General features: G+C 34.4%; 6 protein-coding genes and 2 pseudogenes across 8 annotated transcripts in view; 6 read left to right on the top strand and 2 right to left on the bottom strand.

The window, feature by feature from the left end:
- LOC148176267 (adult-specific cuticular protein ACP-20-like) overlaps positions 1–4,963 on the top strand; it is a 50,634-nt gene extending 45,671 nt beyond the window's left edge. Inside the window, exons 1-3 of one of the 2 annotated variants that reach the window (XM_088033812.1) lie at positions 4,304–4,350; positions 4,397–4,459; positions 4,505–4,963. In XM_088033812.1, coding sequence (XP_087889938.1) covers positions 4,339–4,350; positions 4,397–4,459; positions 4,505–4,816 — 387 coding nt within the window. In that variant the 5' untranslated portion in view covers positions 4,304–4,338 and the 3' untranslated portion in view covers positions 4,817–4,963. Of the gene's footprint in view, positions 1–4,303; positions 4,351–4,396; positions 4,460–4,504 lie in introns of those variants that run through there. The other variant, XM_088033811.1, reaches the window with a different exon arrangement.
- On the bottom strand, positions 1,719–3,728 carry LOC148176268 (uncharacterized). The gene is made up of 4 exons (XM_088033809.1): positions 3,622–3,728; positions 3,478–3,570; positions 2,205–3,431; positions 1,719–2,151 (listed from the first exon to the last, which is right to left on the bottom strand). The coding sequence occupies exons 1-4, from the start codon at positions 3,634–3,636 to the stop codon at positions 1,741–1,743; spliced, it is 1,746 nt and encodes a 581-aa protein (XP_087889935.1). The 5' UTR covers positions 3,637–3,728; the 3' UTR covers positions 1,719–1,740.
- Positions 4,964–7,605: 2,642 nt separating the features above from the next.
- LOC148176266 (cuticle protein 19-like) lies at positions 7,606–8,069 on the top strand. The gene is made up of 2 exons (XM_088033813.1): positions 7,606–7,683; positions 7,739–8,069. Exons 1-2 carry the CDS (start codon positions 7,609–7,611, stop codon positions 8,063–8,065), a joined length of 402 nt encoding a protein of 133 aa, XP_087889939.1. The 5' UTR covers positions 7,606–7,608; the 3' UTR covers positions 8,066–8,069.
- A 1,473-nt stretch (positions 8,070–9,542) lies between these two features.
- On the bottom strand, positions 9,543–11,118 carry LOC148176265 (UDP-glycosyltransferase UGT5-like). Its single transcript, XM_088035032.1, has 2 exons — positions 9,843–11,118; positions 9,543–9,795 (listed from the first exon to the last, which is right to left on the bottom strand). The coding sequence occupies exons 1-2, from the start codon at positions 11,084–11,086 to the stop codon at positions 9,543–9,545; spliced, it is 1,497 nt and encodes a 498-aa protein (XP_087891158.1). The 5' UTR covers positions 11,087–11,118.
- Positions 11,119–11,694: 576 nt separating this feature from the next.
- LOC148176264 (UDP-glycosyltransferase UGT5-like) lies at positions 11,695–13,204 on the top strand (annotated as a pseudogene).
- A 2,560-nt stretch (positions 13,205–15,764) lies between these two features.
- Positions 15,765–17,357, top strand: LOC148176263 (UDP-glycosyltransferase UGT5-like). The gene is made up of 2 exons (XM_088035031.1): positions 15,765–17,035; positions 17,084–17,357. Exons 1-2 carry the CDS (start codon positions 15,792–15,794, stop codon positions 17,355–17,357), a joined length of 1,518 nt encoding a protein of 505 aa, XP_087891157.1. The 5' UTR covers positions 15,765–15,791.
- Positions 17,358–20,532: 3,175 nt separating this feature from the next.
- LOC148176262 (UDP-glycosyltransferase UGT5-like) lies at positions 20,533–22,424 on the top strand (annotated as a pseudogene). The gene is made up of 3 exons (XR_015769989.1): positions 20,533–21,780; positions 21,827–22,080; positions 22,137–22,424. The product of XR_015769989.1 is annotated as a UDP-glycosyltransferase UGT5-like (transcript).
- Positions 22,425–23,234: 810 nt separating this feature from the next.
- Positions 23,235–25,109, top strand: LOC148176261 (UDP-glycosyltransferase UGT5-like). Its single transcript, XM_088035030.1, has 2 exons — positions 23,235–24,787; positions 24,836–25,109. The coding sequence occupies exons 1-2, from the start codon at positions 23,544–23,546 to the stop codon at positions 25,107–25,109; spliced, it is 1,518 nt and encodes a 505-aa protein (XP_087891156.1). The 5' UTR covers positions 23,235–23,543.
- The last annotated feature ends 912 nt before the right edge of the window (positions 25,110–26,021 follow it).

Raw genomic sequence — 26,021 nt, 5'->3', positions numbered from 1 at the left:
AAAATATCAGAAATAAAAAAAAATACAATTAATCAAATATCTAAAATAACAAACAATCGGAAAAATTATTATAAAATAATAAAAAGTACTTATTGAGTTTTCATAGAAAGTTATGTAAATAATTAAAAACGAGAGTCTTAAATGAAAAGAAATATAAATTTAAAAAAAATGTGAAAAACTGTAAAAAAAAGTAAGGAATATTTAGGAAATATAAAAATTTTGATGTTCAAAAACTAAGAAAAATTAAGAAATTGATAATACTTATAATAAATACAATATTAAAAATCCAAAAATCCCTTCTACGGGGCAATTAACAAAGAAACTAAATGTAGAAAGCATTAAAAATAAAATATTTAGAAAGATTCAAGAAATCAAAATAATTCAAAAGGCGTCAAAGATACCAACTTGAGAAATCTAAAAAAGGATCTAAAGAAGAATCTAAAAAAGGATTTAAAAAAAGATCAAAAAACGGATCTCAAAAAGGATCGAAAGAATCTAATAAATATAGAATAAAAGACTAAAATAAGTAAAAAAAAAACTGAAGAACTCCAGAAGCCCAAAATTCTTAATGCAAATTAAAAAACAGCTTACGCAAATAAAAAAATCTTTTAAATTTTGTCGAAACTTTTTGTAGATAATTAAAACTAAAATAAAAAAATTAACAATTACGAAAAATTTAATATAAACGACCCATTGAAACTTACACCTACATATTTGTGACATAGAATTTATCTATTTTTGAACTCTTGACCAGTACCAATACCAGATCATTGCCCTAATTAATCACTTAATTGTTTACTTTATTATGCATGTAGTTCATGAAAGTGAACATACCAAAACTCGAAACCTTGTAAAATATGAATAACATGAACTTGTACTTTCACTTCTAATTTAAACTGTATTATTTTCAAATTACTTTTTCCACTACTCATGCAATATTCATATAATTAGTACCACACCAACGAAAAACAGCACAAAATAGGATCCACGCCTGATTATTTCAGACTCCTGTTCTAATCTGTATCTAATTCGGAAGCTAATAAATAACAATCAAACCCAGATAATTCCATCAATCACCCAAAATATTTGATAATGGGCGTGGCAATGCGTGCGGAACCGAATATTTTGACCACCCACAGTGACAGTCAACTAGCCATAACAATCCTTTCGATCTTATCAAATTGCAGAGAGGTACCATCTTAATCGAGGTCGTACCGGGGATGGCGAATTTTGATTAATCACCCGGAGATTGAGATAGTACCGGAACCATTAATTTGTCAAAGGAGTAATTAATCTTGAAGGGAATTTCATCAAAATCTGGGAAATCTCGTGAGTGGTACCGTTGGTAATTCGCACGCAGTGGCCTTGTCCCAACCTTATTCTTCGAAAATGAAGTGAATGGTTGAATTACACGTATTAGTTTCATAAACCTCAAATATGCGAAGCAGGAACTTGACAAAAGTACCGGGAATTGGGTCATGATTTCAGCTGACTCACCCTTGACTGACAGTGAATGGTACCACCTTAATTTCCGTGAAATTTAACTAAGATATCAACCCTTTGAAATTATTTAATTGTCAGTGTCAGCGGTGATACGCTCACCTGATTATTAACACCTTAACTAAGTGGCAGTTGCAGCCGTTACTTTACGCACTTTCGGATGAAATCTGTCAACAAAAGTACCGAAAAACTAATATTATACCAACACCTAAACGAAATTACAACGATTATAACATTTATTTAGTGTCTTTCAGATTCGGGATAATAGATCAGAAATTCCTTCTTTGTTTTCTTGACCGACTTGCGAGGCGATGGTACCACCTTTAGTACCTTCTCGGAGTAGGAAGAGTGGTAAACATCTTTTTTCAGGCGGTTGTCATTGCCCAAGCCTTGGTACTCGACTACGGTACTGTAGCTAGGGTCCACTGGTACTTGTTCTTGGTACTGAGGCAGATCCACGTTTGGTCCTTTGTATGGTATTCTAAGATTAACGCCCAAATTCGGTCTTTGGAGAGGTGGTACCACTTCGAGTTGACCTGTGTTGACCAGTCGGGCTAGTTCGCCTTGAAGCGGTCTTAGATTAGGCCCACGTCCTTCCAAAGTATGTCTTTGAATAAGAGACAAGTCGCCCAGTTCACGACTGGGTACCACCTGAAAATTTGGCCATATTTAAAACTCAAACTGCTATTTTAATTAGGTACTACCTGAGCACGCAAATTGTGTCCTTGAAGCAATGCTATGTCTTCGCGACGTCTCTGCTCTTGATCTTCGATATTTGGTACTACATGACCACGCAGGATTTGTCCTTCTCCAAACTGTCCCAAATTTTGTCTTCCAATATTTGGTACTAACTGATCATGCAAATTTTGTCCTTGAATGAACGACAGATCGTCACGACGGCCTTGTTCTATTCCAATCTGTCCCAAACTCTGTGCATGAGTAGCCGGTATCACTTGAACATTCAAATTGTGTCCTTGAAGTAAAGACAACTCGTCGCGACCACTAACTTCTCCACCAGTCTGTCCTTGAATTGTTGGTACCACTTGAGTATGCACATTTTGTCCTTGAAGCAGAGATAGGTCGTCACGACGACCAAAAGCCTCTCCAATTTGTCCTTGAAAAGTTGGTACCACTTGAGCATGTACATTTTGTCCCCGAAGTAAAGGCAAGTCCTGGCGACCTAGATCTCCTTGAATAGTCGGTACCACCTGACCATGTACAGTTTGTCCTTGAAGTAACGACAAGTCGTTGCGACGACCTAGTTCTCCCCCAATCTGTTCTTGAATTGTCGGTACCACCTGACGATGCAAATTTTGTCCTTGAACCAAAGAAAAGTCGTCTTGACGACCTAGCTCTCCGACAATTTGTCCTTGAATAGATGGTACCACCTGGGCGTGCACACTTTGTCCTTGAAGTAAAGACAAATCGTCACGACGACCTAATTCTACTCCAATCTGTCCTTGGATAGTCGGTACCACCTGAGCATGTAGGTTTTGGTCTTGAAGCAAACCTATTTGTTCACCATGTTCTGCTTGGACCCCGAGAAGTCCCAAATTTTGTTCCTGGATTGAGGGTACTACCTGAGAAACTGGGATCTGGTGGACCACTTCATGTTGCACCGTAGACGGTACGACTTCCACGCTTTGAACGCCGCCGTATTGTGGTATGTAATTTGCAACATGCCCATCGTACGATCTGTAAGAGGTCTGTGGTACCACCGGTACCGGATGTACAGTCGTTCCTACTTTGTTTACCACGGCCCTAAATCCATCATCATCGGCGACGTACTCAACAATTCTGGTGGTACCATCGGGTTCCAGTAAACTGTATGCCCCTCGTACCACCCCGTTTATTTTAACTTCCCATTGTGACTTATGGTCGCCAGTGTGAGGATCCGACACCGCATAATCAAACTGGTAGTCTCGCGGTTTCTAAAAATAACGGTAGTACCACCCTATATAATTTTTTAGTACTTACATAATTGCTGTAAACGGGCGCGTAGTTAAGAACGTAACCACTTTCCTCTTTGAAGAGTTCACAAGAAGCCGTAACAATGAGCACGTGCCAAACCTTTAACACAATTAGATTAGTCAAGCGCAATTACAGGAGCGTGACACTAACCAAAAACTTGAACATTGTTTTATAGTACGATTGCAAACGGTACTTATGTAACTAACCAAGCGCAAGTCTGAGCTCGCTTTTATAGATTACGACAAATTATCTGGATTAGAACGTTCTTCGTTGTCTGAGGCCTTCACGCCAACTTGTTATGAGAAAAATAAGTATATGCACCGGTACCACTTTCATTCACGAGAGGATGATTGAATCGATGCTAGTTCCGTTACGAGGATGTCGGGATTCTACGTTCAATAGTATTTAAAAGTGGTACTGCAATTACGCGGTTTGGTACTACCTAACGGGACAATTGCAACAAATTCATTTTTTGCTAGAAATTAATATTTCATTGTTCTAAGTTTGATTTAGCCTTGATTGGGAAATGTGCGACCTTAAGCTTGCACAACGGTACTGCCAATACCTAATTTTTAATTATATGTGAATTAATTCAACTATTAGCTTAAATTAATGAGGGGAACAGGTGGCTGATGTAATCTCCCACATTTCCGGCGAGGCAGGTACTCCCCAAATCTTATAATTGCATCGTCAATGTTCAATCATGCGTACTTTATTGGCACACATTTCGCGAAACTATTGTTTCTCAAACTTGCAGTTGCTACCAATTTCTAAAAAATTATAAACATGCAACTTACATAACTTCAATTATTGTATAAAATTGCCCAGGATTTAGTACCCGGCATCAGTACCCAAACTACCACCAACATGAATTCAATGGTACTACCACCACTTTGTTTAAAAAGACTCTAAATTTATTTTACAGATCTTGTGTTTGTTCGCTCTCGTCGCCGTCGCCGCTGCTGGCCACCATCATCTCGAAGATAATGTTAGTACCGCGGTACGTGTAACACAATATACTGATTGTTTTTAGGGTCCGGCATACTACAAGTTTGAGTATGGAGTTTCGGATCCTCATACCGGTGATAAGAAATCGCAGTACGAGCACGCTGATGGGAAACACGTAAAAGGTGGATACACGCTGAAGGAAGCCGATGGTACTACTCGTATTGTGGAGTACCATGCTGGTCCTCACGGCGGGTTCAATGCCGTGGTGAAGAGAATCGGTCATGCTCAACATCCAGCGCATTATGGACATGGTGGACACGGTGGACACGGAGGACATGGAGGACACGGTGGTACCAGTTATGTTGGTTCTACTCATTTTGGGTACGGAGGACATTAATGGCCAGTTATTCGTTTTTAGTACCAAAGGAATTGTTTTTGTTTATGTTTCAACGTTTTTATTGTAGTTCTAGCTTTTTGTGAAGAATAAATGTCATGTATAATAAGACAACTTTTATTAATTAATCAAGGTACTACGGTACCACTTATATCCAATCAATCAGTTACAGACTACGCCTACTAGAAATAGAAGTATTGGAATCATTTGCCCCCAAGTCTCATTAAATCATAAATTGTCAATGAATTCTTCCGGTACCATATGGGTAGTACCACCATCAAAATTGTCCCCTAATTTAACGAGAGATCACGACATCTGCATATAAGACAACAGGACACCCAATAATTACATTCTTTTTCTCCAAAGTACTCACATTATTTTGTCTTTTCTCGGTACTAATCACAGTACTGCCGTTACGTGACCGTTACACAAGAAAATTTGTCAGATAGTTTAACATATTGATTGGAAGAGAAAAAGTTTCTGAAATAAAAACTTTAATTGAATAAGAATGAGGTGGTACCGATCGATATTGGTTCAAAGAAACCTCGATTGCTTTCATATGTTTGTTATGTCAGTACTTTTTAGTACCAAATTGCAATTTTTTTAAATTGCAAAAACTACCTACAAAAATAGTACCAAAAGCTTGATATACACTAATTTATTAAATAATTTGAACTACATTTCTAGTCTCATTGTCACTTCCCTAACTTTATACTTTGAAAGTAGGTACTTTGAGTACTAGAAGGCTCCGTTTCACCAGCCGCCGTTTGATGTCCCGGAAAATGGAACCCTTGCCCGGAAAAATCTCCATAACTTTGCACGGTACTATCAACAGTAGTACCAACAGTTTCAACCACGGCATTGAAGCCCGTTTCTGGTCCAGCTGTGTACTTTACAATGCGAGTGGTACCATCAGCTTCTCGGAGGGTGTAAACTCCACTGACTTCTTTCCCGTTTCGTACTTCCTGGTGAGATTTGATGTCGCCGGTGGTAATGTCTTCGACGCCATATTTGAAGTTGTAGTTAACATCAGTCTAGAAATTAAATTTAGTACGAGACGAGGGTTAAGAGTACTTACGTCATCGTCGTCAGTTTGAATGAGACGGGGAAGGGTGGTTCCAAAAATAGTACCAAAGACGAAAATCTAAAAAAAATATTAAAAAAATGATATAAATAGAAAAATAGGAGTACCGTGAAAAGCATCATTGTGTTGCTGCTACAGAAAACTCAGACTAATAAAAAAAAAATCGGTACCATCAATTTATATGGTACTACATGCATATTCAAGTTTTGGTGAAATTTGTGAGCGTGTGCATGAAATAAGAGTGTTTAAAAGCAAATTATTTTAAAAAAGTGTTATGAATATTTATTTTAGTAGTACTTATTTTAATTTACATTTTCACGGCTTTTAACTTCGAGCTGTTCCATATAGCAGAATGAGAATAAATCCTATTTCTTTCGTCATTTAGGATATTAATGAAAGTTATTTGTATTGATAGTACCTTCAATAATTTTGAAAAAGAAAATAACAAATAAAATAATGCTATAGCCTACGTGTAATGTACGTTTCATCTGCTAAAATGAGTTTAGTAATGAAAAATGGGTGATATAATGTGTTTTATTTCATAACTAGTTGTATAATGAGCATATTATATGAGGCATTTTTCCATTATAGAACTAGTAACATAATGGAGTTTATTATTGGTATAATTTTTCCTTAACAACACGGATGAGATTTCGAAGATAAAGAATATGTGAATCGCAAAAATGAATAAAGGAATAGAGAATTGGGTGAATTGAAGAACCAAAAAACAAACTAAAAAATTAAGATGAGTAATTACAATATGAACAATAAAATTTAATAATAATAGAAGAAAGAGAAAAGAAAAACAAAGAAGAAAAAATGGAGTAGAGCTATGAGAAGAAGAAGGAGACGTAGAAGGAGAAGAAGAAAAAGAAGAAAAAGAATCAGAATAATAAATTTTAATAATAAAATCCAAATAGTCCAAAAAATCAAAAAATAGTACAAAAATCAGAGTAAAGAAAAAATTTAATCAATCTAAAAAACTTGAAGACAAAATATAAAAATAGAATCCAAAGAGAAAATAAACAAACACTAGCTGCAGCTTCTAAATTCTTTTTTTATTTTAGACAATTTCTTTAGATTCTTCTTACATTTTTTCCCAAATTTTTTCCTGATTCTGTTTAAGATCGATTTTTCTTGTTGGATTTTTTTGCAAAAATCCTCTTTAGATTTTCTTTAAACAAAATTTTAAACTCATTAATGTATTAAAAAAATTCTTCTGCATTGTGATTGTTGAAACAGCCTGTATTAACTAAAATTCTTTCCAATTTTCTAGAATCTACATTGTCGTTTCCTTACTTAGATTCGTTGTAATAATGACACCCTGTATGCTAATTTTGGTATTCCCCAAGGATCCGCTTCCGGGCCTCTCTTTGTTTCCCACATCGTTTTAAAATTTGGACTCATTTTGCAAGAAAAAATCCAATTAGAAGCAATTATGTAAACGACCACATCCAACCAATTTGTCACAAATCGCAAGACTAATTCTTACATAAATAACCTTATTTTTTCCCAAACAACGAGCCGTCGAAAATCTGCCAACTCATTGCAATTATTGCACATGAAATATGAAATTTCGCCAATTCCTTTTTCTCCACATTCCAAAAATTCTACACTGATATTGGACAATTAATTGCGCTCCACCGACTATTTAAAGAACACGAATCTCAGAGAACAGCATCAGTTTGCTTGACATCGTCTCACCACCAACATGAACACTATTGTATTCTTCGTTTTGATCGCAGTTGCCTGTGCCGGCGCATACCATCATGGAGGCGGCGAAGGGGTAAGTTTGTTTTTTTCACTTTGTGGTCTTTTTGAGCCGGATTTTGTGTTAACAGGGTCCCGCTCCTTACGCTTTTGAGTACGGCGTCCATGATCCTCATACTGGCGATGTGAAGAGTCAGCATGAGCATAGTGATGGAAAACATGTGGTTGGAGGTTACACGATGAAGGAAGCTGATGGCACTACTCGTGTGGTGAAGTACCATGCTGGTCCTCATGGTGGGTTTAACGCTGTTGTTCAGAGGATTGGACATGCTCAACATCCTGCTCATTACGGACATGGAGGACATGGACATGGAGGACATGGAGGAAGTGGGCTTGGAGGGCATGGAGGTACCAGTTATATTGGTACTACTCATTTTGGGTACGGAGGGAAATACTAAGAAACCAAAGATGCATTGATTGTTACTTTTGTTATATTTTTTACTTGAGTAAAGTGTGTAGAACTTAATACTGATTTTTTTAACCCTTGAGTCTCAAATTTTTAAAACTTCCTGGATACTTCTGATTTCTGAAGTTTTAAAAATTCAGTTTCGATTGTTTAAATGCTTCAAATGCACTCTTCAGACTCTTTTTATCCTGCATTGGTTTCAAGCAAACTTAAAAAAAATATATATTATTTTTGGATTATCTCAATTATTTTTTGAGTTAAAAAATCATAGTTTCAAAATTTTGGTTCAGAATTGTTGTCTCCATAAGCCCGCTTTTTCTCTGGAGCGAGACTTCTGAGACCGCCTGTATATTTCTTCTTTTTTTTCTGTAGTTTCTTCAAATTCTTCCTATTTTTTTCAAATTTTTAAATTTTGAGTTGTCTCTGAACACTTTTTTGACTCACTTTTATGTTGTTCTCATTCTTCGAATTTACTAAGAAAATTACCAGAAGATTTTCACTTTAGATTTAGTAAATAAACGAAGAAAAATTTTGGAAATGTTGGATCTGAAGAATCTAAAACATGTAGACAAATCGAAAAAAAGTTATATCAAAATACAATTTAAAGAATCAGAATGTATATTGTTCTTCGATTTCTTAATTTTTCTTTTAGAACTTTAAAATTATCTTCAAATTATAAAGATTTTCCATTTAAGAATAAACTAAAAAATCCAATAATTTACAAAAAAAAAACGTTAAATTGAAAGACTAAAAACTATTTTGGAAAAAAACGTATGACGTATAATAATATAAAAATTAAAAAAAATCCGTTGACCATGTAATTAAAAAAACTTGATTTCTAAAAAATTTGAAGAAATATAAAAGCAAATCTTTCAAAGAACACGGACTAAAAGAAATCATAATATCAAATTAGAAGAATTTGAAGAGAAAAAAGAAAAAGAAAAAGGCTTCTGATTTCTGATGTTTCAAAAATTCACTTTTGATTATTTAAATGCTTTAAATGCTCCAATGTTTTTACTTTTCAGACTCTTTTTATCCTGCATTGGTTTCAAATAAACTTAAAAAAATATATGTTTTTTGGATTTCGGATTTTTCTGAATTATCTCAACTATTTTTTAAGTTAAAAAATTATAGTTTCAAAATTTTGGTTTAGAATTGCTGTCTCCATAAGCCCTTTCTCTCTGGAGCGAGACTTCTGAGACAGCCTGTATTTCTTTTTTTTGTAGTTTCTTTAAATTATTGAATTATTTTAAAATTTTCAAATATTGAGTTGTCTCTGAACACTTTTTTAACTCACTTTTTTATGTTGTTCTTATTTTTCGGATTTACTAAAAAATTTACCAGAAGATTTTCACTTTAGATTTAGTAAATAAACGAAGAAAAATTTTTGATCTGAAGAATCTAAAACATGTAAACAAATCGAAAAAAAGTGATTGATTGATTGATTTTAAAATAACTTTTACTTTTAGTTAATTCAACAAACAAAGAATCAGTTTTATACTCAGCTTCACCAAAAAAATACCAACAGCCAGAAGAACAACCAAAAAGCCAACAAGATCTAGTAGAAAGTACTCAAACCAAGACAAATCAGCCGCTGGACTTCTCAAATGCCTTGCCCCTTTGTGTCTCAAAACGTGCTCAATCCACCAAATAGACTTTTCCAAACCTGTCATAGGTCGATCAGAAAAAACACCTTGCCATTTCTTCACGTTTTCCTTGTACCTAAAAGAAGAGTGGAAGAACGCGCACACCACTAAGGTGCTTCTCACTTTGGATTCTCAACAACTTCAATGATGGTTTTTTTGAGCTCTTCTTTGGTCATAGTAACATGATTGAGACTCTTCCCAAAACCAAGCTTAACCATCCTCATCACATTAAGCGGTTGGTCAGCAAAAAAGGGAACTCCAATTATCGGAATTTCGTTGAAAATCGCCTCTTCTGAAGACTGCAATCCTCCTTGAGTTACAAACGCTCGAAGATTCGGGTGTTTCAGAAGATCTTGCTGTGGAAACCACTTTCGAGTTAAAACATTTTTCGGTTTGCCTGGAAGAGTGTCTTCTTCCCATTTCCACAAGAAGTTGTAAGGTAGTTCTGATAAAGCGTCCACGATCATTTTTCTGGTGGTTGAAGACAGTTTTGAGCTCATGACGTTGGTACCAAAACTCAGATAAACACACCCATTGGTACAGGAATCAAGGTACGACTGAATATCTTTTGGTAAAGGTTTCTTGGTACTAAAATGCATCTGTCCCATCTCAATCATGTTAGAGACGAGAGGTCGTACATTATGTAGTACCGAATTGGTGTTCATCAAAATAAGATTGACAGTGCGTTCAAGAGTACCAAGATATGGGCAATTTTCTCTCCAGTACGACTTGGCGATTTTATCACTTCTAGGTAAAAGCGACCAGTAGTATACCAAACGGTACAAAACGTTATATATCACACTGCAGATTTTTTCGTACAAACCCATTTCTCTCATGACATTAGCACAAATATCGACACCAATAATTGGATGCGTTGGATTTCCCATCGCGTCGTGGGTTTGAAAGAGCAATCCAAAAGACGACACTCCTATTATTGGTACTTTAAATTTACACCCCAAACTGTACAATAGGGGTTGATAAGACTCCACAATCATTAAATCAAATTTAAACGACTCTGTAAGAAATGTTGTCAGACGTTTGAAATGCTCTTCGATGATTTCTTCTTCTTTGCTTAACACCCATTTGATTGCTTCAATAACATATCTGTCTTTGGCCATCTTGTCGGCAATGTCAACTTCCCTCCATAGGTCGTACGTAAAGTTCATATCAATTTCTGTCAAGTTGGTCAAACTGGAATTTTTGAGAGGGTTGGGGGTCAAAACGGTGACTTGGTGGCCACGTAAAGACAGTTCTCTCCAGATTGGTTGGTAGACAATTTGGTGGCTGAGAGAAGCTGTGGGGAAAATGCCCAAAATTCGGGCACATTCCAGGTAATCGATCAAAATAAGAACCAAAATAAATAACATTATTGGAAAAAAAAACAGTACAACTTAGAAGGTTAGACGGAATTACAGTATTAATGGTTTACTTTTGTAACGTTATCTAGTACCGTTCTGCTGTTATTACAATAATTACAACAATAATTGTATTCTGTACATTACAAATGTTAAATTATCATCAAAAGTTAAAATTATGCGTTTAGTGCACTTAAAAAAATGTCAAACTAATGAGACACGTGAAGACACATTTACTTTCTTTTTTTATTCTTTCTTTTCGTTCCAAACGTTTGTTTCTATTTTGACTCAGTTTAAAAAAACTAAAAAGAAAATCGAAAAAATTCCAAAGTACTTAACATGTTTCCTTTTTTGCCACTTATTTCAACTTATCAGGTAAAACGACAAAATGACACATGTTCCATTAGCTGACCATATTTATAGACAAAACTGACAGTGTTTCAAAATTTATGTTGTAATTCATCATTGTAATTATCTATAAGTAATAAATAAAATGACAAAAATACCGTCATTTGTAATAAAATTCTACATCTTCAAAGTCGTAGTTTTACGTTCCTAAAATGTTAACCGTCTTGGTCCTCCTGCTGGTCAATGGTGGGCATTGTGCCCAAATTTTGGGCATGTTTCCCACGGCCTCCCTCAGCCACCAAATCGTTTTCCAACCAATCTGGCGCGAACTGTCATTACGTGGCCATCAAGTTCTTGTTTTCACACCCAACCCTCTTAAAAACTCCAGTTTGACCAACTTGACAGAGATTGATATGAGCTATACGTACGACTTGTGGACAGGAGTTGATATTGCTGATAAAATGGCGAAGGACAACTACGTTATAGACGCTACCATGTGGGCTATGAACAAAGAAGGCGAAATAATCGAAGAACATTTCAAAATTCTCAAAACAATGCTTACAAAGACGTTGGAATTCGATTTAATCATTGTTGAGACTTTGCACCCTCTTATGTATAGTTTGGGGTGTAAATTCCAAGTGCCTATAATTGGAGTGTCGTCTTTTGGTTTACTCTTTCAAACACACGATGCGGTGGGAAATCCCACGCATCCAATTGTAGGTCTTGATATTTATGCCAATGTCATGGGAGAGATGGGTTTGTACGACAAAATCTGTAGTGTGGCGTATAATGTTTGGTATCGGTTGGTCTACCACTAGTCGCTTTTACCTAGAAGTGTTAAGATTGCCAAGTTGTACTGGGGGGATCATTGCCCATATCTTGGTACTCTCGAACGCAACGTCAGTCTTATTTTGATGAACACCAATCCGGTACTACACGCGGTACGACCCCTCGTTTCCAACGTGATCGAGATGGGACAAATGCATATTAGTACCAAGAAGCCATTACCAAAAGATCTTCAGTCGTACCTCGATTCCTGTAGCAATGGGTGTGTGTATCTGAGTTTTGGTACCAACATCATGAGCTCCAATCTTCCTCTGACCACTAGAAAAATAATCGTGGAAGCTTTATCAGAACTGCCATACAACTTCTTGTGGAAATGGGAAAACGACACTTTTCCAGACAAACCGGAAAATTTTTTAACTCGAAAGTGGTTTCCACAGCAGGATGTCCTCGGTCACCCAAATCTTCGAGCGTTTATCACCCAAGGAGGACTGCAGTCTTCAGAAGAGGCAATTCTTAACGGAGTTCCGATAATTGGAGTTCCTTTTATTGCAGACCAACCGCTCAATGTGATGAGGATAGTCAAACTTGGTCTTGGAAAGAGTCTCAATCATGTGACAATGACCAAAGAGAAACTCAAAGAAACTATCGTTGAAGTTGTTGAAAATCCAAAGTGAGTATCACCTCAGTGGTGTATGCGTTCTTTCACATTTCTTCTTTTTAAGGTACAGGAGGCACGTAAGGAAACTGCAAGATGTCTTTTCTGATCAACCGATGACGTGTCTGGAAAAGTCCATTTGGTGGATTGAGTACGTCTTGAGACACAAAGGAGCGAAGCATTTGAGAAGTTCAGCGGCTGATTTGTCTTGGTCTGAGTACTTTCTACTCGATGTTGCTGCGTTCTTTGTTGTTCTTCTAGTTGTTGGTATTTTCATGTTAAAACTGACTTGGAAACTACTTCGTTGTTTATTGAATAAACGTAAAATAAAAGTTCTTTAAAAACAAGATCTTATTTTTTTTTAATGTTGTACAACATCAAGATTTAAAAACCAAAAGAAACGAATTTAAAGAATACGTACAAAGCCAAGATTTTGAAAAATCTTCTGAAGAAAAAAAATTATGAACGTTAACCATAGAGAGGATTCAAAGAAAGCCCAGAAAAAAACTTTGGAAATTCAAAAAAGAAACTGAAACTGCTTCTTTTTTCTTCAATTTGTTTGGATTTTTCTTTTCTGGTTTTTAAAGAATATGCAGAAAGCAAACAAGATGAAGAAACTAGGCACTAAATTGAAGAACAATTCCAAATGTTCAATTCTGACTTTGAGTTCTGCAAATGTCTTGAGATGTTTTTTTGGTTCTTTATTTATTTTAATTTATTAAGATTCTTCTAATTAATCTGTATTCTTTGGATTTTTTTTCTTTCAAATCATATTTTTTTAATTCAGTTCTGTTCGAATTTCTATGAAATACGACAGTTTGCCCCCGTCCATTGGTCTCCGACAATTCGTCCCCCGATCAATTCGTCCCGGGTTCTTTCGTCCCCAATGCAATTTGCCCTCAGCCTAATTTGTCCCGGTGCGATCTTTAATAATAATTGAAGAAGAAAGAATTTTAGAATTTTTCATACGTAGGACTAACTCAAAATCACAATTTGTCTATTAAGTTTCGTAACTTCGACAGTTTTAAAATTAGAACATTCAAATTTCGAAGTTTTCCTATTTTGAAGATGCTTATTAAGTGTATTAAATTATAGAATTTTAGAACAAGAAGTAAGAATTTTAGAATTTTTCATAATGTACTAGTAACTCAAAATCAAAATTTGTCTATTAAATTCAAGTCAAATTTGGTATATTTACTCCTTTGAAAATGTTTATTAAATGTATTAAATAATGAAATTTTAAAACAAGAAATAAGAATTATAGAATTTTCTATATGCAGGACTAACTCAAAATAAAAATTTGTCTATAAAATTTCGTAGAAAACCAACTGGTGTAGTTTAATGAGATTTAAGTCAGTGCAGAGAGCAGAAACAAAATGATGAGTTAAAATTTTTGTCTTTAAATAGTAATGCTCGCATACTTTAAAAAAATGCTTGAAATACATTCTTTTGCAATGAAAACCTTCATCATTCAGGCAACTAAAAACTCAAGTGGCAAAAGAAAATTTTGGGACCAAAAAAGAAATAAATGAAAGTACTAGATTTGTTTACTACAAAATAGTCGCTTTTATGTAATATGTCTGATAAGAGTTGATTTTTAATTATGTAAAATTTTTAAAATTGTTATTAAAAAAATTATAAATTTTTATATATTTTAATTACTATATTATAATTATGTTGGCTTAAACGTATTTATTATTTAACAACTCTGGTCCTAAAAAGCAGGGATAATCGAGGTTGCACTGTTTTAATAAAACAAATACTTGTTATTTAAACTTGTTAACGACAATTTTAAAATTGTTGCCAAACACTAGGCAGGTAATAAATTATGAAAAACAGACATTTTTATTGTGTGTGACCGCAAATACGTGCAGTTGATGCTATTATTATTATTATTACAGCGCATGCAAACACAGCTTTCAGGGACAAATTTGCTGAAAACAAATTTTCGAAGGGACGAATTAACCGGAAGACAAATTGACTAGAGACAAATAAGTCGGAGATGAAAAGGTTCGGGGACCAATTGCCGGGGACGAACTGTAAATTTGTTTTTTGGATTCTTTCAGAGATTCTTTTCATTCTTTCAACCTCTTCTAAACTCAAATTCTTAAATTTTCAGGATTGTTTACAAAATAACGATTAAGTTTTTCCAGCCATTCTGACGTTTTTTTTTCCTGATTAAAGCTGGACATTTTAATTTCTCATATTCTTTAGATTCGTTCAGATTCTCTTGCATTGAAACAAACCAGCTTCCCAAACAATCTAAAGTAATCGAGGAGCTATGAAGAGATTCTGAAAAGTTAATATAAAATTTAAAACCTAAGAGAATCTGAAGAATCTTTATACAATAAGAAGAGAGAAACCAAAAAATATAAAGTAATTAGAAAACTAATAACAAAGAATTCGATGAAAAATTGTAAATAACAGAAAATGATAACAAAAAGTATGATTCTAAGAGGAGAAAATTCAAAAAATGTAAATTTAAAGTAAAGAAGAATTTAGAAAAGACTGCAAAAATACAACTAAACAATTGAACTTTCGAAAAATCTGAAGCATTGTTTGAAGAATCCTAAAAAGTAAATCGAAAAAAATGCATAAAGCAAAATCAAAGATTCCATAGATACCAATAAAATAATTACAAAAAAACTAGAAAAATCCAAATTTTTTTAATTATATACATGTTTCGATAAATTATCCACACAATTAGTTTACTCGTTCCGCATTCTTATCACTTTTTTTTGAATCCATTATTATTAAGTGCCTAAGTGAAAAAATTGCTGCATTAGCCTCGTTTTAAATAAACATACTGTAAATTATTTACACTTTATCTGAAAATTATAATCATAAACTCCAGTTATACTTATGCATATAGTTGATAGCAAACAAAATTAGAACTTTAAGCAGTATGTTTTTTTTGAAGCTACTAAAATGTTGATCGTGCTGGTCCTCCTCTTGGTCAATCGCTCGCTGTGTGCCCGAATTTTGGCCATGTTCCCCACACCCTCCATTAGCCACCAAATTGTTTTTCAACCAATTTGGAAAGAACTGTCTTTACGTGGCCACCAAGTGCTTGTCTTTACACCTGAACCTCTCAGAAATTCAAGTTTGACCAATTTAACTGAGATTAATATGAACTCCACATACAAAATATGGGAGAAATTTGATATTTTTGACTCAATCTCGAAAGATAAATCTACTATTGAAACAACAATATTTTCTCTGAACAAAGAAGGAGAAATTATTGAAGAACATTTAAATCGTTTTAAGGCAATGCTCACAGAGTCAATGGAATTTGATTTGCTTCTTATCGAGACTTTACACCCTTTGCTGTACAGTTTGGGGTGTAAATTCAAAGTACCTATAATTGGAGTGTCGTCTTTTGGAGTTTTCTTGCATACGCACGATGCTGTGGGGAATCCAACGCATCCAATTGTAAATCCCGATCTTTTTACCAACGTCATGGGCGAGATGGGTCTGTATGACAAAATCTGCAGTGTGACGTATAATATTTGGTACCGATTGGTCTACCACTGGTCTTTTTTACCCAGAAATGATAAAATCGCCAAGTCGTACTGGGGAGACCATTGCCCATATCTTGGTACTCTCGAACGCAACGTCAGTCTTATTTTGATGAACACCAATCCTATATTACACGCGGTACGACCTCTCGTCTCCAACGTGATCGAAATGGGACAGATGCATATTAGTACCAAAAAACTGTTGCCAAAAGACCTGCAGTCGTACCTCGATTCCTGTACTAATGGTTGTGTGTATCTGAGTTTTGGTACCAACGTGATGAGCTCATATCTGCCTCCAACTCTTAGAAAGATAATTCGAGAAGCAGTGTCCGAACTACCTTACAACTTCTTGTGGAAATGGGAAAACGACACTTTTCCAGACAAACCAAAAAATGTTTTAACTCGAAAGTGGTTTCCACAGCAGGATGTTCTCGGTCACCCAAATCTTCGAGCGTTTGTAACCCAAGGAGGACTGCAGTCTTCAGAAGAGGCGGTTTCTAACGGAGTTCCGGTAATTGGAGTTCCTTTTATTGTTGACCAACCGTTCAATGTAATGAGGATGGTCAAGCTTGGTCTTGGAAAAAGTCTCAATCATGTGACCATGACCAAAGAGGAACTCAAAGAAACTATCGTTGAAGTTGTTGAAAATCCAAAGTGAGAATCTGCTCAATAGTGTGTTCTTCTAGTTTTTTTCTTTTTTAGATACAGAGAAAACGCGAGAGAACTGCAAGATGTCTTTTCTGATCAACCAATGACAGGTTTGGAAAAGTCCATTTGGTGGATTGAGTACGTCTTAAGACACAAAGGGGCAAGGTATCTGAGAAGTCCAGCGGCTGATTTGTCTTGGTTTGGATACTTTCTGGTGGATGTTGCTGCTTTTTATGTTGCTCTTCTAATTGTTGTTATTTTCTTGCTGAAACTAAGTTGGACACTAATTCTTCGTGTGTTGAATAAACGCAAGGTTAAAGTTCTTTAATAAGAAAACTTTTGTTGATTTTGTAATTTGTATAAATTCCAGATGGTTCAAATCACCCAAAAATCGAATAGAAAGTATACGGTCAACGCGAACAATCAAAAGATTCTTTAAAAATTGTTCAAAAAAAGAGCAGAAGAAAATTCAAAAAACATTAAAAAAGATTGTGAAACAAAATTGCGAATATGACAAACACAAAAAGAAATGGAATGTCTTTGAAATTTCGCTTTAGGTCTTTCATTTAATTTAGATTTTTTCTTCTGTTTCTTCTGATTTTTGAAGAAAAAAAGAATGCAAACAATCTGAAGAATTTATACATTGAATTTAAGAACATTTCCAATTGTCCAATTCTGGCATTTATTTTTGCAAATTTGTTGATATGGTTCTTTAAGATTCTTCAGATTTATTTGTATTTATTAGAATTTTTCTTAATTATAGTTTGATCTTTATTTTAATTATATTTCTTTTCCGATTTTTTCTTTATACAAGCTTTTACATATTTGTCTAATTTTTTTTTCAATTCAGATTCGTCTAAATTTTTATACCTATAAATTTGTCTTCCATTCTGTTGTGCTGTTTTAAATCCCTAGAACTCTTAAACTTTTGAGGATTTTTTAAAGAAGTTTTTGAGTTTAGAGTTTTCCTCTTTTTATATTTTGAACTGAACAATTTTTTTTTGAATTTTGCATTATTTAGATTTGTTCAAATTTTTGTAATGAAACTGCAAGATCTGAAGTAATTGTAAAACTAAGGAGAGATTCTGAAAACATTACCTAAGTTTACATTACAAAACCTACAACTTTTAAAAAATTGTAAGAGAGAAACCAAAAAATAGTATATTATTTTATTTTCGAAGAATTCAGAAGAATCTCAAAAATTGACTCAAAAGAAAAAATCTGAGACAAAATGGAAAAAGCACCCCAATTAGCTATAAGTTGTAGATAACATGTAAAATTAGAACTTGTAGAAGTGCACTTTGACACCTTCTAAGTTTGTAAAATGTTGCTCCTACTAGTCTTCCTCTTGGCCAATCGCGTGTTATGTGCCTGAGTTTTGACCATGTTCCCCGCAAACTCCATCTTTTTTTAAATAATTTGGAATGAACTGTCATTACGTAAGCTAATCAAATCTTTGTTTTCACCCCCAACCCTCTCAAAAATTCCAGTTTGACCAACTTAACGGAGCTTGATGTGAGCATCACATACAACGTGTTTATAAATGTTTCTAGCATCAAGGGTGGCTATGAAATGTCAAAGAAATGTGTCGCTCATTACAAATGTGGGTTTCGATTTGTCAACTGACATTTGCAGTTAACCTCAAACATGAAGCAAAGTAAGTTTTGAGAAATAAACTGTTCGAGTTGTGGTTTAAAACCCGAAAATCGAAAACTTGGGCACAAAACCGTAACTAAAACGTCATTGAAGTAAGTAACATTATAAATAATTTTTAAGATAGTTTTATTCACCATGAAAATAAAGCGTCAAAATAGTGTACGACAGAAATTCCAAAGCCACGCTTGATGCTAGAAACATTTATAAACACCTTGTATTAGCGATTCACGTTCGGTAGAAGTAACTAATAGATACTTTTGTGTCGCTACGTTGAATTTCTAAAATAACTAGGAATTAAACATTGGCATCATTGTCTATCAAATAAATTTGTCATTCAAATTTGACAATATAACGAGATGGAATCAACTATTACAAGACAAACAGTTTCAAAAGGAAGAAAACAGGATCGGAAGGAACAAAGGTTAAAATCAATTTTGCAAAGCACACCAAACAACTGGAAAAACTTTGTTTCACACTGCGAAAAATTAATTAGGCAATACTGGACAGCACTCATGGGAGACGCAGCTGTAGACAATATTCCTTCAATCATTGTAACACTAACACAGTCAGATTCAGAAGATGAAATCGATGAACTAGTTGAATCTGATTCGGAGCTCTGATGATTTTCTACTTTTTCGCTTGGAAAATATATATTTACCTTTAATGACAAACCAAAAACTGTCATTTGGATGACATCTGTTTTACAAGACCTTACACTAGAAAAATTATAACCTTAGTTACACAGCTCAAAAATAAAAGTTACAAAATTTAGTTACTTCTACCGAACGTGAATTTTTAATACAACGCATGGATATAGTTTGATATCATCGACAAAATCTCGAAAGATAGACATGCGATCGAAACAACAATGTTTGCTTTAAACTAGGTAAAAAAAATCACCGAAGGATAATTAAAACGTTTGACGAGAATGCTCACAGAGTCGATGGAATTTGATTTGCTGCTTCTACTGGCTTTACAGTGAACAGTTTGGGGTGTAAATTCAAAGTACCGATTAAAGGCGTGTCGTCTTTTGAACTTTTTTTTGCATGCGCACGAAACTGTCCAACGTATCCACTTGTAAGTTTAAATATTTTTACAATCGCCGTGGAAGAGATGGGACTGTATGACAAGATCTCCATTTAGACGAATAATGTTTGGTACCGCTTGGTCTACAACTGGTCGCTTTTACCCAGAAATGATAAGATCGTTAAGTCGTACTGGGGGGGGACCATGGCCCATATTTAGGTACTATCGAACGCAACGTCAGTCTTATTTTAATGAACACCAATCCGGTACTACACGCAGTACGACTGTTCGTCTCCAACGTGATTGAGATGGGATAGATGCATATTAGCACCAAGAAACAGTTACCAAAAGACTTTTAATTGTACCTAGATTTCTGTACCAGTGGTTGTGTGCATCTGAGTTTTGGTACGTCATGAGCTCAAATCTGCCTCCAACCACTAGAAAGATTTTTACAACATTTTTACATACAACTTTTTTTTTTTAAGGTACATGGAACGCGAAAAAACTGCAATTTTTTTTATCAACCGCTTGGAAAAATCCATTTCAGGAAAGAATTAGAAAAGTCTATAGTTTTTCTTACTCACATAAGCTCCGATAAATTATCTACAAATTGCTCTACTCGTTCCGCAGTCTTATCTCTTTTCTTTTACTGGAATATTACTATCAATAAGTACAAAAAAAAACTGGTGCATTAGTTACGTTTTAAAAAAACAAAACCATAAATCATTCACATTTTTATCTGAACATTTTAATTATGCACTCAAGTTATTTATATATAGTTGATAGCAAACAAAATTAAAACTTTTAAGGCACTTTGAAAGTTACTAAAATGTTGATCGTGCTGGTCCTCCTCTTCGTCAATCGCGTGCTATGTGCCCGAATTTTGGCCATGTTCCCCACACCCTCCATCAGCCACCAATTCGTTTTTCAACCAATTTGGAAAGAACTGTCTTTACGTGGCCACCAAGTGCTTGTTTTTACACCCGAACCTCTCAGAAATTTTAGTTTGACCAATTTAACTGAGATTGATATTCCACGTACAAAATATGGGAAAATTTTGATATTTTTGACTCAATCTCAAAAGATAAATATACTATAAAAACAACAATGTTTTCTCTGAACACAGAAGGAGAAATCATTGAAGAATATTTAAATCGATTTAAGGCAATGCTCACAGAGTCGATGGAATTTGATTTGCTACTTATCGAAACTTTACATCCTCTGCTTTACAGTTTAGGATGTAAATTCAAAGTCCCTATAATTGGAGTGTCGTCTTTTGGAGTTTTCTTGCATACGCACGATGCTGTGGGCAATCCAACGCATCCAATTGTAAATCCCGATCTTATTACCAACGTCATGGGCGAGATGGGTCTGTATGACAAAATCTGCAGTGTGACGTATAATGTTTGGTACCGCTTGGTCTACCACTGGTCACTTTTACCCAGAAATGATAAGATAGCCAAGTCGTACTGGGGGGACCATTGCCCATATCTTGGTACTCTCGAGCGTAACGTCAGTCTTATTTTGATGAACACCAATCCGGTACTACACGGGGTGCGTCCCCTCGTTTCTAACGTGATCGAGATGGGACAAATGCATATTAGTACCAAAAAACCATTACCAAAGGATCTTCAGTTGTATCTCGATTTCTGTACCAATGGTTGTGTGTATCTGAGTTTTGGTACCAACGTGATGAGCTCAAATCTGCCTCCAACCCTTAGAAAAATAATCGTGGAAGCAGTGTCCGAACTACCTTACAACTTCTTGTGGAAATGGGAAAACGACACTTTTCCAGACAAACCGGAAAATGTTTTAATTCGAAAGTGGTTTCCACAGCAGGATATCCTCGGTCACCCAAATCTTCAAGCGTTTGTAACCCAAGGAGGATTGCAGTCTGCAGAAGAGGCGATTTCTAACGGAGTTCCGATGATTGGAGTTCCTTTTATTTTTGACCAACCCCTCAATGTGATGAGGATGGTCAAGCTTGGTCTTGGAAAAAGTCTCAATCATGTAACCATGACCAAAGAGGAACTCAAAGAGACTATCGTTGAAGTTGTTGAGAATCCAAAGTGAGAATCAGCTCGAAAGTATGTTCTTCTTTTTTTCTTTTTTTAGATACAGGGAAAACACGAAAAAACTGCAAGATGTGTTTTCTGATCGACCAATGACAGGTTTGGAAAAGTCCATTTGGTGGATTGAATACGTCTTAAGGCACAATGGAGCAGAGCATTTGAGAAGTTCAGCGGCTGATTTGTCTTGGTTTAGATATTTTCTGGTAGATGTTGCTGCTTTTTTTGTTGTTCTTCTAATTGTTAGTATTTTCTTGCTGAAACTGACTTGGAAACTATTTCTTCGTTTGTTGAATAAACGTAAAGTAAAAGTTATTTAATAACAAAACCTTTGTTAATTTTATAATTTGTTTAAGACCTGGAAGATTCAAGTTACCTAAACATCAAACAGAACGAATCTGAAGAATCATTTGAAAAGAGAATTTGTAAACATTGTCTAAAGAGAGAGAGCACAAAGAGACTTTAAAAGAGTCTAAAAAATAAATCTGAAACAAAATTGCGAATATCAGGAACACAAGAAAGAATCCGATGCAGTAATGAATTTGGTTCTTCTCTTTAATACATATGTACCTTCAAATTTTTTGTAATGTTGCTTTAGATTTTTTCTTTTTATTTTTTCTTTTATTTTTTGAAGAAAACAAAGAATGCATACAATCTGAAGAATCTAAACATTGGTATTTAAGAAGAATGCTTGCAATCATCAAATTCTAGCTTTGATTTTTGCAAATTCATAGAGATGGTTCTTTAAGATTCTTCAAATTTATTCGTATTCTTTAGAATTTTTCATTAATTGTAGTTTCAAAATTTTAAAAATTTTTGGTCTTTATTCTAATTATATTTTTCTTACGATTTTTTCTTACATCTAAACTATACAAATTTTCATATTTTTCTATAGAATTTTCTGAATTTTTATACATTTAAATTTGTCTTTCAGGTTCCATTCTTTTGACCTTATAAATCCATAGAACTTTTAAATTTTGAGAATTTCTTACAAAAGTACATGCGTTTGAATTTTTTGCAGCTTTTCTGACTTCTTTTTTGATCTTAAGCTAAACAATCTTTTTTTTTTAATTTCAATTTTTTTAGATTTGTTTAAATTCTTTTGTAGTAAAACTGAAGAATCTAAAGGAATAGTATAACTAATGAAGGATTGTGAAAATCTAACCTAAGACTAGATTTCTAATAAAGTCTCCCAAAAATCTAAAACTTTTTATTGAATTCAAAAACCGAAAAATATAAGGCATTAAAAAATCAAAAAAAGAATATTAAAAAAAAATTAGAAAATTAAGACAAAAAGTATACTTATAAGAAGTAAAAATCGTAAGAATTAAAAATACATGTGCTTAAAATACGATAAAACAATTTTGAAAAACTCCAGTGACTCTAAAAGTATAATTATAATAACATTTTCAAAGAATTCTGAAGAATCGTCAGAGAAATCCTAAAAAGTGAGTCAAAAAGAAATTTGAGAAATAAGGGCATGAAGTGAGTTCAAAAATTCCACAGAAGCCAAAATAGAAGATTCCAAGAAAGAATTTTTATAGATTTTTTACTTACATAAACTCCAATAGATTATCTACAATACTCCAGTTGTAAGTAAGAGAAACTACTGTTCCATTAGAAACGCTTTTAATAAACAAAACTGTCAATTATCCATATTATCTGAAAATTGTAATGTAGCACCCCAATTAGCAATAAGTAGTAGATAACATATTAAATTTGAACTACTAGCAGTAAAATTTTACAATTTCTAAATTTCTAAAATGTTGGTCGTGCTGGTCCTGCTCTTAGTCAATCGCGTGCTGTGTGCCCGAATTTTGGCTATGTTCCCCGCAACCTCCATCAGCCACCAAATCGTTTTTCAACCAATTTGGAAGGAACTGTCTTTACGTGGCCACCAAGTACTTGTCTTCACACCCAACCCCCTTAAAAATTCCAGTCTGACCAACTTAACGGAGATTGACATGGCCACCACGTACAACATATGGAGAGGGTTTGATATCATCGACAAACTCTCGAAAGATAGACATACTATAGAAGCAACAATGTTTGCTCTAAAGAAAGTAGAAGAAATCACCGAAGAACACTTAAAACGCTTGACGGGAATGCTCTCAGAATCAATGGAATTCGATTTGCTGCTTCTACAGGCTTTACACCCTTTATTGTATAGTGTGGGGTGTAAATTCAAAGTACCAATAATAGGCGTGTCGTCTTTTGGGCTTTTCTTGCATTCACACGAAGCTGTGGGCAATCCAACGCATCCACTTGTAAGTTTAGATATTTTTACCAACGCCGAGGAAGAGATGGGACTGTATGACAAGATCACCATTTTGACGAATAATGTTTGGTACCGTTTGATCTACCACTGGTCGCTTTTACCCAGAAGTGATAAGATCGCCAAGTCGTACTGGGGGGACCATTGCCCATATCTTGGTACTGTTGAACGCAATGTCAGTCTTATTTTGATGAACACCAATCCGGTACTACACGCGGTACGACCGCTCGTCTCCAACGTGATTGAAATGGGAAAAATGCATATTAGTACCAAGAAACCGTTACCTAAAGATCTCCAGTCGTACCTTGATTCCTGCACAAATAGTTGTGTGTATCTAAGCTTTGGTACCAACGTCATGAGCTCAAATCTACCTCCAACCACTAGAAAGATAATCCTGGAAGCTTTGTCGGAACTACCTTACAACTTTTTGTGGAAATGGGAAGAAGATAATCTTCCAAACAAACCCAGAAATGTTTTAATTCGAAAGTGGTTTCCACAGCAAGATATCCTCGGTCACCCAAATCTTCAAGCGTTTGTAACCCAAGGAGGATTGCAGTCTGCAGAAGAGGCGATTTCTAACGGAGTTCCGATAATTGGAGTTCCTTTTATTGCAGACCAGCCGCCGAATGTAATGAGGATGGTCAATCTTGGTCTTGGAAAGAGTCTCAATTATGTGACTATGACCAAGAAGGAGCTCAAAGAAACCATCGTTGAAGTTGTAGAAAATCCAAAGTGAAAGTCAGCACAGTGGTGTGTTCTTCTACTTTTCTTCTTTTTTAGGTATAGGGAAAACGTAAGAAAACTGCAAGATGTCTTTTCTGATCAACCGATGACAGGTTTGGAAAAGTCTATTTGGTGGATTGAGTACGTCTTAAGACACAAAGGAGCAAAGCATTTGAAAAGTCCAGCGGCTGATTTGTCTTGGTCTGAGTACTTTCTGCTGGATGTTGCTGCGTTTTTTGTTGTTCTTTTAGTTGTTGGTATTTTATTTTTAAAACTGACTTGGAAAATAATTCTTCGTTTGTTGAATAAACGTAAAATTAAAGTTCTTTAATAACAAAATCATTGATAATTTTGTAATTAGTATAAAATCTAGAAGATCTAAAAAAAAAAAAAATAACTGAAAAAAACGGGCATTGCAAACAATCTGAAGAGGCTTCTGAAGCGAGAATTTTTAAACATTGTCTGATTAGAGGATTCAAAGTAAGCACAGAAAAAGAACTCAGGTATTCAAAAAGTTTAAAAAAAGAATCTGAAACGATATTTCTAATAAGATGAGAAACACTAAGAAGAAACTGGTGGATCTGATTCTTCTTTTTTTATCATGTTTTTTTCTGATTTTTGAAGAATTCAAAGATTGCAAACAATCTGATGAATTATAACACTGAATTAAAAAATTTCAATTCTGGCTTCGACTTCTGCAAATTCCTCGAGAATTCTTTGCGATTCTATTTTTTTTTCTTGCTTTAAAATTTTTAAGATTCTTCAGATATCTGTTTTTAAATTTTTAAATTTCTTGATCTCAATTATAATTATGTTCCTACTTCCAATATTCTTCTAAATTTTTATTTCTATAAATTCGTATTTTGAATTTGTTTCATTTTTTTGATCTTTTTTAATTTCCTCAAATTCTTAAATTTTGAGGATTTTTAACAAAGTACGTTTGGTTTTCTGAAGCCATTTTGACTTTTTTTCTGAACTTAAAGTAGACATTTTGTTTTCAATTTTTGTATTCTTTATATTCTTTCGATTTCTTTTCTATTGAAATGGAAGAGATCCCCAAACAATCTAAAGTACCTAATCAAGGAACTAAAGAGAGACTCTGAAAAGCATAACTAAGATTAGAGTCTTAAAAAAATCCCTTAAGAATCTGAAGAAGTTGATAAAATTGAAAAATTAAAAAACAAGAATTCGATGAAAAATTATAAGAAACAGAAAATTAAAACAAAAAAGTATGATTCTAAGA

The sequence above is a fragment of the Gnatocerus cornutus genome, chromosome 4 (assembly GCF_029298725.1).
Source record: "Gnatocerus cornutus isolate USDA-ARS CGAHR chromosome 4, icGnaCorn1.1, whole genome shotgun sequence".
NCBI classification, from domain to species: Eukaryota; Metazoa; Arthropoda; class Insecta; order Coleoptera; family Tenebrionidae; genus Gnatocerus; species Gnatocerus cornutus.
The sequence above is the reverse complement of the archived record's forward strand: the minus strand, read 5'-3'. Positions and strand labels throughout refer to the sequence as shown.